General features: G+C 41.0%; 1 protein-coding gene across 16 annotated transcripts in view; it reads left to right on the top strand.

Annotated features, from left to right (window-relative positions):
* Window positions 1–19,431, top strand: part of NDRG3 (NDRG family member 3) — a 73,275-nt gene that overhangs the window by 46,350 nt on the left and 7,494 nt on the right. For 14 of the 16 annotated variants that reach the window (XM_070485881.1, XM_014847153.3, XM_014847150.3 and 11 more), the window contains 4 exons: window positions 13,055–13,158; window positions 14,176–14,241; window positions 14,360–14,411; window positions 19,278–19,325. In XM_070485881.1, the coding sequence (XP_070341982.1) occupies window positions 13,055–13,158; window positions 14,176–14,241; window positions 14,360–14,411; window positions 19,278–19,325 (270 nt within the window). The remainder of the gene's footprint in view (window positions 1–13,054; window positions 13,159–14,175; window positions 14,242–14,359; window positions 14,412–19,277; window positions 19,326–19,431) is intronic. The other 2 variants (XM_044748089.2, XM_014847152.3) reach the window with 1 other exon arrangement.

The raw sequence follows: 19,431 nt of genomic DNA, 5'->3' as shown, positions 1-19,431 counted from the left end.
AGGAAATGATGGTTATATGGATAATTATTGGGTGGGAGAGGGGAGCCCAGTTCTCTTTTCAGAGGGAAAAGTGAGTTGGATCATGTGTTTCTGGTGCCAATTACAATGTGTGTTTTTCCCCACACCACTAAGCAAGTCTCAGATACCAGCTGGGTGTCCTACAATTCACCTCAATTCTGACACTGTCTACCTGGTGATAGTGTCAGCTCCCACAGGTTAATGGCTCAGTCCTACAGGACTGACACCCACCCACCTCCCTCCGCCTTCAGATGCCAATCGCAAGTCCATGTTGTCACCCGTGCTTCTGGACTGACCAGCTGTAGATCGGAGGTTCCAACGACCCTCTCGTTAGGTTTGATTGATTTTGCTATAGCGGCTCACAGAACTCAGAGAAACATTTTACTTACTAGATTACCAGTTTGTTATGTATAAAAGGATATAACTCAGAAACAACCAGATGATAGAGATGCATAGGGCAAGGTATGTAGAAAGGGGCCCCAAGCTTCTGTGATCTCTTGGAGCTTGCCAGAACCTCCACGTGTTCACCAACCCGGAAGCTCTCCAAACCCTGTCCTTTTAGGTTTTTATGGAGGCTTCATTACATAGCCATGGTTGATTAAATCGTTAACCATTGGTGACTGAGCTCAATCTCCAACCCCTCCCCACTCTCCCCAGGTGGGACTGGAAGTTCCAACCCTCTAATCACTTGGTTGGGTTAGGTCCTGACTTACTTAGGTGCTTTCCAAAAGTCCCCTCATTAACATAACAAGACACTTTAAAGGCTCTCATATCTTTGGAAATTCTAAGGGTTTTAGGAGCTCTGTGCCAGGAACTGGGACAAAGACCAAATATGTATTTCTTATTGTAAATCACAGTATCGCAGATGACCTATGAAGGGGTGAGGGAATAAATGAGCAATGAGGCTGTGGGGCTGTGAGGTGTCTGGAGTGGGAAGATGAAAACAATGTAAGTAGGAGTAATGCACATCCAACTTCAGTCTGTGTGATTAATTTTAAATATTATTGGAAGGAAAATGTAGATGAGAAAACTAGCATTTATTGAGTACTCATTATGTGTAAAGCACTTTGATAAGTGCTTTAAGGGACAAACTCAGTTATTTTTCACATGGTTTTATTAAACTTATTTTAGGATGGAGAAACTGAGGACCAGAGACGTGCCACTGTTATCCAGAGAGCAAGTGATGGAGCTGACACTTTGTTACAGAACCAAAGTGGGTTAGCTTCCTGGCAAGTTAAAATCAGAGCCTCCGCCAGAAGTAGTTGTCACACAAAGTAGAGTTCATTTGTAGCAAATAGGAGACCACGCAGAATCATTTACAAAGTCATGGCTCTCCCTGAACAAAGGGAAGCAGGTGTCTTTTATTTTGGGTGGGGAGTGAATATTTAAAAGGGAAGTTTTGTCATCATGTGTAGAGACGGGTCTTGGCTGGCGCAGGTGCAGTCTGCAAATCTGTCCTCACGTGGTATTAGTATTAAGGTGGAGTAAAGGGCATCTTTTGGTCATCTCCCGGCCATCTGCGCAAGTGCTGCTCTTGCAGTGGGACTTGATCTGGTTCAGGCTGGTTGATGCTGGTATTTCTTCCCACTGAGGCTCTGAAAACAACCGTGAGGGAGTGCTAAGCACCTTTAAACTTCCTTCAAGCTGCTTAGGGAATGCACTGGTGACAGTTTGAATCCAGGTCAGCTAACTCCAAAGTTCATAGTCTTTCTTTTCTTTTATTTAGGTTATATTTTATCAGGGTTACAAATTCACATGTATTTAGAGTAGAGAAGTTCTGCAGGGCTTGTTACAAAGAATCTGCCACCCACCCATTTCCTGCTTCTTAAAGGTAACCTACTTTAATTCTTTTAGCCAATTCTTTTGGGTTTTGTTTCCATATTGCTCTCTCTTTAATTGGGGGTATAACTTACATAGAGTAAAGGACATCAATCATAAGTGCATCTCAGTGACTTCTTATATACATATACTCTCATATAACCACCACCAAATCAAGATAGAGAACACTGCCATCAAAAGGTTCCCTCCTACCCTTTCCTACTTCTAATCCCCCTCCCCAAACAAAGTATTCAGTGTTCTGTTAGCCCTATAGATTTGTTTGCCTGTCCTTGGCCTTCGTATAAGTGCAGTCACACAGTGTCCACTCTTCTGAGTCTGGCTTCTTTTGCTCAATGTATTGTCTTTGAGATTCATCCATGTCATTCTGTGTATCAGTAGTTCATTCTTTTTTGTTACTGTGAGCAGTCCATTGTGTTAATGTACCACAGATTATTTATTCACCTAGGAACATTTGAGTTGTTTCTAGTTTGGGGTTTTTTTGTTTTTGTTTTTTTACTATTATGAATAAAGCTCCTATGAATATTCTCATACATGTCTTTTTGGATGTATGCAGTCAATTCTCTTTGCCTCCATCTCTCTAAATATGCATCTGTTTCCACCTGTTGATTTTTCGGTTGTAGGCATTATCTTTTGGCATTTCATTATGGAAGACGATTTCACTCACTGTCTCTCACACACATACCTGACTCCATGACACAGATTTGTATTTTCTACCACTCCACTCCATCCTCCCAATACAGCATAATTTGGATTAGATCAATTTCCAGTTTACACTATCATGCTGTGTAAATGCCATTCAGAGCTGAGCCATGACTACTTTCTTTTTCTGTGTAGCATTTCACCTTTGCCAGCTGACAGTGTTAGAAATTGTAAATAAAGGACACTGGAGGGACACTGCAAGGTGACAGTGGCAGGAGGGCACTTTCTTTCCAGGTTCTGGCTTTTTTTTTTTTTTAAATAGCACACATCTTAAGTTTTGTTTTATTTTTTTAAGATTGGCTCTGAGCTAACATCTGTTGCCAGTCTTTTTTCTTCTTCTTCTTCTCCCCAAAATCCCCCCCCAGTACATAGTTGTATATTCTAGTTGTAGGTCCTTCTAGTTCTGCCATGTGGGGCCCCGCCTGAGCATGGCTTGATGAGCAGCACTGGGGCCGCAGCAGCGAAACCCCAGGCTGCTGAAGTGGAGCTCACGAACTTAACCCCTCGGCCACAGGGCCGGCCCCTTTTTTTAATTTAGCACAGGAGTCGATCTGAATAGAGAAGACTTGGTGACGCTCATCTCAGCAGCCTTCAGGTCACACTTTCTCTGTCCTGTGGGCTGTTTCTGCAGGGTTCAGCCTGGAGACAGAAACCACACAGTTTGAGCACAAAAAATTTAAAATAAAATGTTAACTAGTAAAAGGTACTTTACTTCTCAAAGGGATAAGAGAGGACTCTGAGGGGTCCTAAAGTAGCAGATGGAAAACAGTAGCTACTACTTCTAAGCTGAGGGAGTGTGGACACAAGGAACTAAGTTAAGCCCCCACCACCAAACCAAGAGTTGGCCTCTCTGAAGAAGTCACAGTTTCCACAGAAACAGAACCGGCCGGTAGTGAAGAAACTTGCCAGAGGGTGAGGGCCGGAACTGGCCCATAGAGCCAATCACCAGAGGGAGACATTTGTCTAAAGTAAGGTGTGGGCTGCTGCAGAAGCTGCAGTTGGGTGGGGAAGTGTGGGCCGAGGGTGCGACTGTGGCTTGTCTTCGAGGATTCCTGCACCTTGAGCCATTGGCTTCTGTGCTCAGTTTTTAAAAGGACTGGCAAAGGGACAATGTGTATGCAGTCTAGCTCCAGAATTACAAAGGATGGTGGATCTGAGGCTGAGAAACCAGAAATTGATACCTAGTGCAGGTGCTTTGCCAAAATGGCTGGGGATCCCTGGCTGTCTGTGCATGTGTAATAAGGGAGGATGGCTAAAAGGCCTGTGGGCACCAGGTGACGCTTATCACTGTGGGCCATTTCCTTGGAGAACCGCTGATGTCAACAACTTTAGGTCTTTTCTCTAAGACTAGTCAGATTCCCCAGATAAGCTTTGAGGTTACACACCAGACATGAATGTTAGTATTCTTGGAACCAAGTGCAGCAAAGGATGGAGGGCCTCAGCATTCAGACTTGAAATGCTCACTTAGCCCTCCTCTTTTCAGTATGGTGTATCTACTACCGTCTGGGCTTGTGGTTTCCCAGGTCAAAGACCTTCTATTTTTATCATTTCCAGAGTGTAAACCTTTGGAATTCGCCTGGGGTGGGAAAAGGGAAGTCCCCCAGAATGCAAGGGAGGGATCTGGAGCTCTGACTGCTTTTTGCTTTTTTCTCATTGGACCATAGGTGCAGATAATTCAAATTATCATAGTCCGTGGTTCATGATACACCCTCATCATTGGTTCATGCATAGTCTTCTTTTTTTTTTTTATAAGATTGGCACCTGAGCTAACAACTGTTGCCCATCTTCTCTTTTTTTCTTTCTGCTTTTTCTCCCCAAATCCCCCCAATACATAGTTGTATATTTTTAGTTGTGGCTCCTTCTAGATGTGGCATGTGGAACGCCGCCTCAGCGTGGCCTGATGAGTGGTGTCATGTCCGCGCCCAGGATCCGAACCAGCGAGACCCTGGGCCGCCGCAGTGGAGCGTGAGAACTTAACCACTCGGCCACGGGGCCGGGCCCCATAGCCTTCTTTTATTTAGTTGGTTAGCTAGTTATTTTTAGTAATATAATAAGTACCCAAGAACCCTGAGAAAACCATCATCTTTTGTCAGTCCTTTGTTTTCCTTTATGACAATCTTACTGCATCTATATGTAGTCTTTAAAATTATATACATATTTATAATTATAAAAGCATTTTATGCTGAAGTAATTTGGGGGATTTTTTTCACTTAAAATTGCTAAGATTCATCCATATTATTGCTGGATGACCGTAAACAGTTTTGTACGTGCCCTGTGTTGTACAAAAGTCTCTCTTGGGTCTACAATTAGGAGTGCAACTTCTGGGTCTGAACTGTTCATATATCATAAAATTCATGCTTTTAAAGGGTACAATTCAGTGGTTTTTAGTATATTTATAGAGTTATGCAGCCATCACACTAATGCCAGAACATTTTCATCACCCCAAAAGCAAACCCCATATCCATTAATGGTCACTCCCTATTCTCTCCCTCCCCTGCACCTGGCAACCGCTAATGTACTTTCTGTCTCTATGGATTTGCTTATTCTGGACATTTCATATAAATGGAATCATATAATATGTGGCCTTTATGTCTATTTCTTTCTCTCAGCATGTTCTTGAGGTTCATCCGTGTTGTAGCATGTATCAATACTTCATTCCTTTTTATAACTGAATAATATTTCATTGTACGGATATACTACATTTTGTCTATCTGTTCATAAATTGATGGACATTTGGGTGTTTTTCACTTTTTGACTATTATGAAAAATTTGGCTGTGAACATTCATGTATGGGTTTTGTATGAACATGTGTTTTTAGTTTTCTTGAGTATATACCAAGTAGGACTGGAATTGCTGGGTCACATGGTACTGTTTAACATTTTGAGAAACTGCTGGACTGTTTTCCAAAGTGGCCGCACCATTTACAATAGTACCAGCAATGCGTGACAGTTCCAGTTTCTCCACATTGTTGCCAACATTTGATGTTGTCTGTCTGGATTATAGCCATCCTGGTGGGTGTAATGATGGTCTAGTGGTTAAGATTCCACTGCTGAGGCCCAGGTTTGTTTCTGGTCAGCGAACCACACCACCCGTCTGTTGGTTGTCATACTGTTGTCAACGTGTGTTGCTATGATGCTGAAAGCTATGCCATCAGTATTTCAAATACCAGCTGATGTAGCACCAGAAGGTGAGAGGATGGCGTACAAAGACCGGGCGGGGTTCAGCTCTACTGTACATGGGGTCGCTAGGGAGTCAGAGTTAACTTGACGGCACTAACAAGTAGTGGGCGTGAGGTGGTATCTCATTATGGTTTTGATTTGCATTTCCCTAATGACTAACGATGTTACGTATTGGCCATTTGTGTATCTTCTTTGGAGGAATGTCTGTTAAAATCTTTTGCCCACTTTTTAGTTGAGTTATTTATCTTTTTATTATCTAGTTTTTAGTATATTTTATATATATTATCAAGAGTTTTTTATGTATTCTCTTCTCACATATATGATATGCAAAGATTTTCTTCCATTCTGTGGGTTGTCTTTTCACTTTCTTGGTGGTGTCCTTTAAAGCACAAAAGTTTTAGCGGGGGATTTGGGGAAATAAAAGCAGAAAAATAAAAGATTGGCAACAGTTGTTAGTTCAGGTGCCAATCTTAAAAAAAAATAAAGCACAAAAGTTTTTAATTTTGATGAAGTCAAATTTATCTATTTTTTCTTTTGTTGCTTGTGTTTTTAGTGTCATATCTAAGAAACTATTGCTTAATCCAATGTCACGAAGATTTGCTCCTATCCTTTCCTTTCTTTTAAGAATTTTATAGTTTTGGCTCTTACATTTAGGTCTGTGATCCATTTTGAGTTAATTTGTTGTATGTATGTGGTATGAGGTTGGAATCTGATTTCATTCTTTTGCATGTGGAAATCCAGTTGTCCCAGTAGCATTTGTTAAAAAGACTCTTCTGTGCCCATTGAATTTTCTGGGCTCCCTTGTTGAAAATCAGTTGACCATAAATGTAAAGGTATATTTTGGAACACTTTTTTGTTTGGCACCTGAGCTAACAGCTGTTGCCAATCTTTTTTTTTTCCTTCTCCCCAAAGCTCCCCAGTACTTAGTTGTATATTATAGTTGTAGATCCTTCTGGTTGTGCTATGTGGGATGCTGCCTCAGCATGGCCTGACGAGTGGTGCTAGGTCCGTGCCCAGGATCCAAACCGGCAAAACCCTGGGCCACCGAAGTGGGCACACAAACTTAACCGCTTGGCCACGGGACTGGCCTCTGGAATACTTATTTATATCCTATTGTTATTTGTCTAGCCTTATGCCAGTATCACACTGTCTTGATTACTATAGCTTTGTAGTAAGATTCTTAATTGGGAAGTATGAGTCCTCCAACTCTGTTCTTCTTTTTCAAGATTGTTTTGGCTGTTCTAGATTCCTTGCACTTCCATATGAATTTGGATCCAGCTGTCCATATCTGCAAAGAGCTAACTGGGATTTTGATAGTAATTGTGTTGAATCTATAGATCAATTTGGGGAGCATTGCTATCTTAACAATATTATTTCAATCCATGAACATGGAGTGTCTATCCATTTATTTCTCCCTTTAAATTTCTTTCAACAATGTTTTGTAGTAAAGTCTTACTCTTCTTTTTTTATATTTATTCCTAAGTATTTTATTTTGGGGGTACTATTATAAATGGATTGCTTTGTTAATTTCATTTTTAAATTGTTTATTGCTAATGTGTAGAAATACAGTTAATCTTTGTATATTGATCTTGTATTCTTCAACCTTACTGAACTAATTTATTAGCTCTAATTGTTTTGTGTGGATTCCTTAGGGTTTTCTGTATACAATGTCATATCACCTGCAAATAAACATAGTTTTACTTCTTCCTTTCCAATCTGAATACCTTTTATTTCTTTTTCCTGCCTAAATAGAACTTTCTAGGCCCTGGCTAGAACCTCTAGTAAGTGTTGAATAGAAGTGATGAGAGTGGATGTCCTTGTCTTGTTTCTGATCTTACTGGGAAGGCTTCAGTCTTTCACCATTGAGTGTGATGTCAGCTGTGGATTTTTCATAGATGCCCTTTATCAGGTCGAGGCAGTTCTCTCCTATTCCTGGTTTGTTGAGTGTTTTTATCATGAAAGCGTGTTGGATTCTGTCAAATGCTTTTTCTCTGTCTCTTGAAAGATATGTGTGACTTTCGTCCTTTATTCTTTTAATGTGGTATATTATATTTATTGATTTTTGTATGTTGAACCAACCTTGCATTCCTAGGATAAATCTCACTTACTCATGGTGTATAAGCCTTTTTATGTGTTGTAGCATTTGGTTTGCTAGTATTTTGTTAAGGATTTTTGTGTCTGTCGTCATAAGGGATATTGGTGTGTAATTTTCTTATGATGTTTTTGTCTGGTTTTGGGATTAAGGTAATATTCAGCCTCATGGAATGAGTTGAGACGTATTCTCTCTTTTATTTTTCATAAGAGTTTAAGAAGAATTACTATTGATTCTTCTTTAAATGTTGGGTAGAATTCACCGTGAAGCCATCTGGGCCAAAGCTTTACTTTGTGGGAAGTTCTTATATTACTAATTTAATCTCTTTACTTGTTATAGGTCTATTCAGGTTTCTCTGTTTCTTCTTGAGACAGTTTAAGTGGTTTGTGTCTTTCTAGGAATTTGTTCATTTCATTTAGGTTATCTAATTTGTTGACATACAATTATTCCTAATATTCCCTTATAATTCTTTTTATTTCTGTAAAGCTGATAGTAATGTCTCATCTTTCATTCCTGTCTTTAGCAATTTGAGTCTTATCTCTCTCTCTTTTTTTTTTCGTCAGTCTAGCTCATCAATTTTTGGTTTCATTGATTTTCTCTATTCTTTTTCTATTGTCTATTTCAATTCTAATTTTTATTATTTTTTCCTTCTGCCTGCTTTAAGTTTATTCTTCTTTTTCTGGTTTCTTAAAGTGGAAAGTTCGTATGGATTTGAGATCTTTCTTCTTTTTTTATACGGGCATTTATAGCTGTAAATTTCCCGCTAAACACAGCTGTAGCTACATCCTATAACTTTTGGTATTTTCATTCATCTCAAAGTATTTTCTAATTTCCTTGTGATTTTTTCTTTGACTCATTAGTTCTTTAGGATTATGTTGTTAATTTCCTAAATTTCCTTCTATTATTGATTTCTGGTTTCCTTCCAGTATGGTCAGAGGATATTCTTAATATTTCATTCCTTTTCAAATTTATTGAGACTTGTTTTAAAGATTTTATTTTTTCCTTTTTCTCCCCAAAGCCCCCCGGTACATAGTTGTATATTCTTCGTTGTGGGTCCTTCTAGGTGTGGCATGTGGGACGCTGCCTCAGCGTGGTTTGATGAGCAGTGCCATGTCCGCGCCCAGGATTCGAACCAACGAAACACTGGTCCGCCTGCAGCAGAGGGCGTGAACTTAACCACTCGGCCATGGGGCCAGCCCCTGAGACTTGTTTTATATTCTAACATATGGTCTGTCCTAGAGAATGTTCCATGTACACGTGAGAAGAATATGTATTCATTCTGCTCCTAAATGGAGTGTTCTGTAGATATCTGTTAGGTCTGGTGGTTTATAGTGATATTCAGTTCTTTATTTCCTTGTGATCTTCTGCCTGGTTATTCTATCCATTATTGTAGGATTGTATTGAATGTAGGGTATTAAAGTTACCAACTATTATTATTGCACTGTCTACTTCTCCCTTCAATTCTGTTTGATTTGCTTTATGTATTTTAATTGTTACGTCTTCCTGATGTTAGACCTTTATTAGAAATGTCAAAAACCAAACTCTGCATGCTGAATAAAACAAAGCAGAAAGATGAGTTTATTGCAAGGCTTTCACCCTGCAAACCAGGAAACTCAAGGCTATGGGAGCAATGAGTTCCGAGTTGGTCACAGACTAAGGGATTATTATGGGGTAAATGCAGAGGTTATTTGGCTTTTTCAGCAGATTAGTTGCCTAGGGGTTTTCTTTCTTATTTGGATCAGGGTTGCAGAGTCATGGGGACAAGGAAGTCCACAGATAGCGTGAACAGACTTGGCGTTTGGGGATTGGCTGGTGTCCTCTGCAGATTTCTGAGAAGAGCTGTAAATTCCTGTAAGGTTAGGTTAAGTTTCCTTTATGTACCTGCATTGGCCGTTTCCATTTTGTCCCTGACATAAGAGACTCCATTTTAGTTTAGTTCTACAAACAACTTTCAACTGATTCTCATTTGTTAGCCCCATCTTTACTCTCTGCTTGTAGAGAGAACTGGTGCTGACCGACAATTCTTGAGCCTTTCAGGCTCCTTGGTACATGTTCACTGACTTCTTTCACTCTCCCCACTGCCAGCCTAGCAACCTTGTTGAGTCTGCTAAATGAGTGATTACAGTCTTGCTTCTGCATTCCCACTTTCAAAATGTTATTGCTGTTGTCACTTTTCCTGTTGTCTTTGTCCTTATGAGTTTATGACTTAATAAAGAAATATTTTTGCTGTTATTTTTATGATTTTTCTGGAAGGAATAAAGCTATGTTTTGATTCAGCTCTTTCAATTGGACGTCTCAAAGACCATGATCTTTCCACTACATAATGCCGGGTAGAGTGGATGCTTTCCTGAAGATACAGCATGCTTGGTTTGACCTTAAAAACCAGTTCACAAAATTCCATGCTTAGTGCTCTGGGAGAGACAAAGGTAGTAACATATGGCCCTTGTTCTCCAAGAGCTCGCTCTGTGGGGAGATGAGATATACAGAAATACTATTATGGCACAGGTAAACAGGGATAAGTAATAAGAGCTACCTTTCATTGAACACCTACAAATTTCAGACAGACATTTTATATGCTTTAATTCAATCTGATATGGTACCTCATAATGGGAATTGTATGATTCCCACTTTACAGGTGAGGAATGAATTGGTTTACACAAGGTCCGCAGCTAGAGACATATGGAGGGAGGAGATTTGAAGCCAGATGTGCCGGCCTCTGAAGCTTTCCTCTTTCTGCCTTAGGAGAGGCACCGTGAGGGGCCTGGAGGAATTCAAAGGCAGGAGATGTTGTCTTCCAAGGTTCCCTTCAGGAAAGGCTTAAAGGTAGAGGAGGAATCCCAGCGGGGCCCTGAAGGTTAGATCAGCTTCCACATTGTAGATTTGGGGAGGAAGGGGGTCACTCCAGGAAGGGGGAATAGTTTGCTCAAAAGCAAAGAGGAAGGAGTTATAAGGCATATTCATGGGTCTTAAGTGACCTGCGGGGGTCTTGGTGTAGGATGCCTGCAGGAGGGTGATTAGCCAAAGCAGTTACTTCTGCAGCCTTTTCCCAGGGCCTGACGTGGAGGAATGAGGCTTTGAGGTGTTTGCGTTTGAATATGTTAGAAACACTATTTCAAATAGGGGGAAGGTAAGACCAGAATTTTAATGGTTTCTGTAAAGCAAGGACATCCTCAATATACGCACAGTGTGTGTTTAATGAAAAATGTGTGAGGTCACAGACAATGGGTTGTCACAAGGCTGAGGAGTTCATTTAAAATTTAAGCAAGCAAATGCTTGTCTTGCTTTTATTGCTTTGAAATGGACACAAATAAGGTTTTTAAACATGAATCATCTCATCTTCACTGATTAGAGGGAAAAAACACAGTGATATCCTCTTTTTTAATCTATGAAATTATCAAAAATCAAAACAAGTGGCCATTTGTACTAGTAAGGATGTGGAGAAGCAGGTGGTATAAATGAACGAGACGGCCTCATATGTCCTGATAAGCAGTGATCTCTACCTCTACCATGTCGAGCAGACTGCAATTTGTGTTTGGAAAAAAAGGTGGACGGGGGGTACAATTTATACATAACAGCTTTGCCCAAGATGTTCCATTGGCACTTAAGCCACTTTTACCCCCTTTTATACCAATATCATTTCTTCCCTTTTTTATCTCAAACTTTGCTGCTCAAGTTCCTCTCCAGACCTTCAAGGGGGAGCTGGCTAGATCATTTCATTTCTAATTACTGTGTGCTTCGTTTATCGTTTACTTTTCTTATTGCAGTATCTTTAGCATTTGCCGCGTTTCCTCAGAGTGATTGCAATGCCCTTTAGTTTCCTAGACTCTGATCCATTTGGTTAGTTTCCAACTGTGCTCTTGGCTCGCTTCACCCACGTGGTAGTGAGAATGCAAACAAATGTTTTCCTTGTCTCTGTCTCTCTACAAGGCTTGCGGTGATCTTCACACACTTCCCTGGATTAACTGACTCTCTCACTGTTCCTGATACGTTTCTTTCTTCCAAGGCAAACATTTTCCCTTCAGCTTAAAAGTGCTTACTAGGGTGGCGGGAGAGAGTGTGCGCATATGTACGTATATGCTTATGTACAGGAGAACCTGGCACCTGGTTCTGATGGCCTCTGAGAAGGCCAGCAAGAGAGGGACCATGGGACTGTGGATGCTGGGGAGGGAGACTCATTTTCCACTGTATAGACCATTTTGTTTCTCTTATCCTTTATACCTTTAATAGTATTGGTAATGAGATTAAATAAGTGATAAATTGACTTAATAAGATATCATAAATGGAATATTAATTCCAGAATGTATATTATTAAATGATAGTATATAAATATGTAATACACTGATGACATTGGTGAAGATACAGATAAGTTAATTATACAGATTTGTGGCTGTTAAGAGAAATGTTACTTTCCATTTATTTTATACTTTACAGCTCATATAACTTTTCTTATCTAATCTTTAAAATAGCTCTGTCAGGGAGCTATTCTCTTCATTTTACAGACACTATTCTGTTTTTATGAGAAATGGCAGAACATGAAAAAAACACAAATAAGGAACTAGGGTTCCAAATGGTTAGGTGACCTAAGTCCCACAGCTAGTACCTGAATCTAAGGCTAGTGCAGTTTCCACTGTGCCAAAGGTAAGCATATTCAGAGTGTACCCTGAGTTTTTGTGCTTGACCTGGAGTTGATTACTAGCTTTTTCCATCATGATTCATTTTTTTATGGCCCCCCCCTTTTGTTTTGGTGAAGAAGATTGGCCCTGAGCTAACATCTGTTGCCAATCTTCCTCCTTTTTTTTTTCTCCCCAAAGCCTCAGCACATAGTTGTATATCCTAGTTGTAGGTCATTTTAGTTCTTCTATGTGGGATGCCACCACAGCATAGCTTGATGAAAGGTGTGTAGGTCTGTGCTCAGGATCCGAACTGGCAAACCCTGGGCTGCCGAAGCGGAGCACGTGAACTTAACCACTCAGCCAGAGGGCTAGCCCCCATCATAGATTCTTTGATGCCCTCATCCAACACAGAATATGGCACTGAACCAGTCTGATGCAAATTAAAAAGATTTCGTCCCATCAGTCTACCCTTCCATCAGTAGGCCCCAGGCTGTCCCCTCATGTCCCATCATGGGCAGGGAGCTTTGGCTTTGGGCGTTGAGAATGCAAACCAATCAAAGTAGACTTGTCCTACAGCTCAGAAGTTTACCAGTGTCTTCTTTCAATTGTTCTAGGAAGAGCTGCAGGCCAACCTGGACCTGATTCAAACCTACAGGCTGCATATTGCACAAGATATCAACCAAGAAAACCTACAGCTCTTCCTGGGTTCCTATAATGGGTACAGTTGTTTCCTATTCATTCACTTAAATGCAGGCCAAGTCTAAAAAGATCATGGACATTTAAGGGAGATGGGAAGGGGAAATAAACTACTTCTTCCAGTGTTGTGTGATGTGATTGCTTTCATGCTATTTCACCACAGTAGAAGAGGAAAGGCTTTCACACAGATATTAAACAGCTTTCAAGAAGAATGAATGAATTGAAGGCCAATTTGGGTACCTAAAATATGTACACACACAAAACACACAAGTAATTTGAGGTGGCACAGAAAAATGCATGGAGGGGAGGCAAAGGGTAGAAGGCTCGGGCCTCGATTCACTTTCTCCTCGCTGATATCTTGTCATCAGGCAGGAGTAACACATGGACACTAGTAAATTCTCTTTCGTTTGTGTATTCCTAAACCCACTGTCACATCTCCCCCAGTCTCTGAGAGAGCCTGATTCTTATCTTAGGATGAGAGGTAAAAATGTTAGCTCCTTCTAGCTTTCTGGGTCATGGGAAAAGATTGAGGAAATGAGTCAGCTGTAACTTAAGGCAGAGTTACACAGCCAGTAAGGAGCAAAGCCAGGTTTTGAACCTGGTCTCTCGAGTTCCTTCCTCTAAATAACAGAGCCTCCTTATTTTTAGTTGATATCAGAAAGGTTTATTACATACTGCACTAAACTATGTTAGTTACAAGGAAAAAGTTCCCCTTCTCTTAACGAGTTTATTCCTATAACTGAGTTGGCAAATTAAACACTTAGGACTTGAGGATTTCGATAGCGTGGCTGTTGAGTTTTGCAGTTTCTTCCTTTTGGCATTCACAGAGTCCCTCAGAGTTGAGCCTGGAGCCTTGTTCCTGCTCGGTACCACGCAGGAGGCCACTGAAATGGCTACTTGGGAACAAAGCACACAAGGGCCCCTTCCCTCATAAGAGAGTTTTCACATTCCTTGATACGTTGTGGTTTTCACGACCTGGAAATAACCTGTGTTGCCATGATTTTACCTGAAAAGAGCATTGCTTCCTTTGTGTTTCTAGACGCAGAGACCTGGACATTGAAAGACCCTTGCTGGGCCAAAATGATAACAAATCAAAGACATTAAAGTAAGTCCCTCAGTTTCCCCACTAAGTTGCTAAATATCTTTGCCTTTCATAGATGAACACAGTGTTCAGTGGCGTGTGTGCTGTTTGCGAATGTCATCTCTCACTTTGCCTTCCCCAGGTGTTCTGCTCTCTTGGTGGTAGGGGACAGTTCACCGGCAGTGGAAGCTGTGGTGAGTATGCCCTGATGTCACGAAGATGAACGAGATTACAGTCACTAAAATGTGTATGGCACACTGCTGACACGCTTAGAAAACACTTGGTAAACACTGATTATGTGTATCAAAATAATAAAAGGGTTTGCTCTTGGTTATCCAGTTTAGAAAATGAATTCCTCATTAATTGCTAGATTTCATCAGAAAGGATCAGTATTTCTTTGTGTGGTGTAGTTCACTTTGTGGCAAGTAATGCAGCCAGACACCATTGGCTTATTGTCAGGTTCCTGGTAGCCTCAGCCTTCTGCAGCCACCATAAATCTGGAACCATACATATCAGCAGGCGGAAAGGCCGCTGAGAGCCTGCCTGCCTTTCTCTACCTCCTTCTCAAGCACGTAGGACGTTGATAACAAGAATATATGCTGGGGGCTGGCCAGGTGGCACAGCGGTTAAGTTCACACGTTTTGCTTCTCAGCGTCCCAGGGTTCGCTGGTTTGGATCCCGGGTGTGAATATGGCACCACTTGGCAAACACCATGCTGTGGTAGGCGTCCCACATATAAAGTAGAGGAAGATGGGCATGGATGTTAGCTTAGGGCTAGTCTTCCTCAGCGAAAAGAGGAAGATTGGCAGTAGTGAGCTCAGGGCTAATCTTCCTCAAAAAAAAAAAAAAAAAGGGAATATATGCTCATTGTAGGAAGACTGAAAAAATTGGAAAATAGGACAGGAGGAAAAATCATGATCCAGAGACCCAAACTGTTATCTTTTTTTTTTTTTTTAAACAGATTGGATTGTATTAAATATACAGGGTTTGGGGACCTGATTACTCAACACTATTGATAGCATTTTCCCATATTTTAAATCAATATGTCTGTATAGTATTAGTGTCGTAAGTGTACCTTTGTTTATTTTTACCTCATTCTCCTGATTAATTTTGCCCTGTTAATAATGTTGCTGTTGAACAAACATCCTTATAAAATCTTCACCTGAATTTTTGGTCATTTCCCTGGGATAGATTTCCAGAAGTAGAATTAATGTGTCAAAAATCATAAACCTTTGTAAGATTTTTGATACATTCTGCCAGATTCCTTTCCAGAAAGGACATACGAGTGTGTCACCACCAGCGGTGAGTAAGAGAGAATACCTGTTTGACGGCACCCTGTCCAGCATTGGATTTTAGATTCTATTAGCAGTTAATTTGCTGGGTTAAAAAATGGTGTTCCACTGTTTTAATTTGCACTTCTTTGATTACAAATGAAGTTGACATTTTTTGTATGTCTTTTAGCCTTTGTCTGTCTTTCCCAGAGCGTGTGTAACTTAACTAAGTATCTGTGAAATTATCTGGTTTTCTTTGGCAGCCTTAACTTCTGACCTATTTAGAGCAAAATGTTAGAGAGTAAGGCTTTTTGGAAAAGGAGTCTACAGTTCTGATGTGGGAGTTTTTTCCCCACCATTAAGCAGTTAATTCAATTCAGTTCACTTCTGGCGCTAATTTACCTTGAGGTACCTTCAGGTCCCACAGGTTAAGGGCTTATCCCACAAGACTGCCCCGCCTTTCAGAACCTTAGTACAGATTGGAGTATCTGACAGCCCCCTCCTTGGATTCAGTTAATTTGCTAGGGGAGCTCCAAGAACTCAGGGAAACATTTTACTTACTAGATTACTGGTTTATTATAAAAGAATGTAACTCAGGAACAGCCAGATGAAAGAGATGCGTAGGGCAAGGCCTGAGGAAGGAGTGCAGGGCTCCCATGCCCTCTCCAGGTGCGCCACTCTCCCGCAATCCCCGTGTGTTCACCATCCCGGAAGCTCTCTGAACTGTGTTCTTTTGTGAGCCAGCCAGGCTCAGTGCCACCTTGCTGGAGTTACCTTTTCAGTTTTTATGAGGCTTTATTCCGTAGGCATGATTGATTAATGATTGACCATTGGTGATTGAACTCAGTCTCCAGCCTCTGCCCCCTCCCCCGAGGTCAGGGGGTGGGACTGAAAGGTCCAACCCTCTACTCACTTGGTTAGTTCTGACATCCAGCTCCCATCCTTAGATGACCAAGGGGCTTTCCAAAAGTCATCCCATTAGCATAACAAAAAAACACCTTTATGACTGCTTGCTTTGGAAATTCCAAGGATTTTAGGAGCTCTGTGCCAGGAACGGTGATGAAGACCAAATATATATTTTTCCTTTTTTTTTTTTTTAAAGATTGGCCCTGAGCTAACATCTGTTGCCAATCTTCCTCTTTTTTTCCCTTCTTCCCAAAGCCCCCCAGTACATAGTTGTATATATTCTAGTTGTAATATATAGGTCCTTCTAATTCTGCTATGTGGAATGCCGCCTCAGCATGGCTTGATGAGTGGTGCTAGGTCCGCACCCAGGATCTGAACCAGTGAAACCCTGGGCCACCAAAGCAGATCACTCGAACTTAACCATCCTGCCACGGGGCTGGCCCTATTTTTCTTATTATAAATCACTATCACAAAGTCTAATACATAATCAGGTCGAGGCATAGGTGAGAAGGTTTGTGGGGCAGGAGGACTGTTTGTAGGGTGAGATAGGTGTCATACATAGAGTATATCTATATTCTGTCTATATGTCACAGATGGAATATATTCACACCTCCCTGAAGTGCCCTGTAAAACATGCTGTGTCTGGTGTAAAATACATGGCATGGCTTAAGCACAAAGGCAAATAACTTTCAAGTCCAAAAAAAAATGTCCAAAGGTAATCAAATTATAGTGATGATCCCAGTTCATCAAGGAGTTTTGTAAAGGTCAGTCTTTTCTGGCTAATAAGGTAGAGATACATGCTACACAAATATTTGTCAAAAACATTTTTTTTTTCATAAACTTGTGTACTTGAAACAGGAAAATAGTGTTGTTTTTAGAAAGTGCCCTTAATCAGAATTCTGTAGTAATGCTGAGTTGTCTTTTTTTAAATTGCATCGACTTAAAGCAAGATTTCCAGTTATTTTTCACAACTGAATAAGTTAGCCAGTACAGATAAGGCCTCTTTCTGTTTCTGTTTTCCACATCTTCAGCGTTTATAGAGAAGAACTTCAGGAGGCATGTCTGTACCACGAATTAGATGCTCTTCTAGACACGTTCCAACCCAGCTCCCCTGCCAGAGTATTGTATCCTCAAGTTGGTAGGGATTGGGGGCTGTCGTGCATGGAAGAGCAGGAAGAAGCCCCACGAGTTCTTGCTTACTTATCTGTTAAGCATCATTTTTTGAGCATCTCCTGTCTGCTCGATGCTATGGAGAATACAAAAATGAATGAGATGGCGTCTCTGCATTTGTGGAGCTGAGAGAGTAGACATGTCAAAAACCAACCATTGTGAGGCAGGCCCCATGGCTTAGTGGCTAAGTTCGTGCGGTCCACTTCGGCAGTCCGGGTTTCATGGGTTCAGATCCCAGGCGTGGGCCTACATACACTGCTCATCAAGCCACGCTGTGGCAGTGTCCCACATAAAAAATAGAGGAAGACTGGCAGAGATGTTAGCTCAGGGCCAGTCTTCCTCACCAAAACAAACAAACAAACAAAAACCCAACCATTGTGCTTGGCCTACCAGATATTGAAACTTCTTATAAAGTTATAGAAATTGCAAAGTAGTGAACCAAGGAAAGCATGATTTATTATAAACCCAGACTTGGGAGTTATTCTTCCAGAAAATATTTATTGCGTATTTACTGTCTTCTGAGCACTGTGCCTGGCAGTTAGGAATGCAGTTTTTAAATTCTCCCCTTTAGACTTATTGCATATTAATGTAAAACGGATACGTTTGTTTATCACTGCCTGCATTGTTATTTGTATAAAGCAAAAGCTGTGGTTTGGTGATCCTGGCTTTTAGATCATCCCCTGATTGTAGAAGAGTTTCATGTAACCGCCATCAGCAGTCCCCAGAGCAAAGTTCATCTGGATTACTGGTTCTCGACTTGGTAATTTTAATAACTTCCCCAGCTGGCTTGCTGCCTCTGCAATCTGTCGTACAGGCCACTGCTGGTTAGTCTCCTGAAACAACTCAAATCCTGTCACCTCGGAACCCTTCTTCCCTTTCTGTACCTCTAGAAATCCTACTCATCCTTCTGTACTCGGCTCAAGTGTGAAATTTTGAGGTGATCTCATTCTGCCTTATACCATATGTTTTACCCCTCTAGTTTCCACACTCTTAGCACAGAATTTTGTAGGTGTGTGCTTTGCAAGCGTGTGTAAAGGGAGAGATCCAGGTGATCAATTTAGTCATGAAACATCGCTGAACCTAGAGACTACCTCCCCCAAACATTTTCTTGAAGGTCCCTGCCTTCGTGGATACGAGAGTACAAGAGACCAAACATGTAAATCCACAAGGATGTAAATTCTGAATTCTGATGACTGCTGTGTGAGAAGAACCACAGAGGAACTAACTGTAGACGTGGTAGTCAACGACCTTGAGGCAGGAAAGAGTCACGCAAACCCACTACGCTCGGGGCACGGGAAAGGGGGGCGAAATGGGCCGGCTTAGTATGCAGGGTCAGGCATTTGGGCCATTTGTGCTAGGAAGCCCTCAGGACCCCAGCAGGAGAGGGCCTGGTCCAGTTCACTTATTAAAGAAGGAGATAACTTGCCCCCATCAGTTGGGAGAATTAGATTCAACACGTAAGTTTTTTAAAGACTCTACTTGTAACAGATTCAGAAAATGAAATTAGCCAGATTTTTAGATCTACTCAGAAACATCAGATATAAAGTGCATCGTATAAATATATTTCCTGCTTTGTATTTTTCTACTTTTTTTGGCTGATTCAGTCACCTCCAAACTGAGTTGTTGATCTGGGAAGATCATTCTCATGCCAAGCTATTTTTTATTTTTCTAGCAGTTCATAAAATTTTTTTCTCCTTTTTTCTTTTTTTGAAGGTTGAATGCAATTCTCGCCTGAATCCTATAAATACAACTTTGCTCAAGGTAACGTGTCTTCTTTCCTTATTACCATTTGTGAGTAAGTTGTACATGGTTCAAGTTACTCTGTTTCTGGAATAGTTACCCAGAAAGAAGGAAAGGTTCTCTCTCC

This window comes from Equus asinus, chromosome 15 (genome assembly GCF_041296235.1).
Source record: "Equus asinus isolate D_3611 breed Donkey chromosome 15, EquAss-T2T_v2, whole genome shotgun sequence".
NCBI classification, from domain to species: Eukaryota; Metazoa; Chordata; class Mammalia; order Perissodactyla; family Equidae; genus Equus; species Equus asinus.
This window is presented reverse-complemented; position numbering and strand designations above follow the sequence as displayed.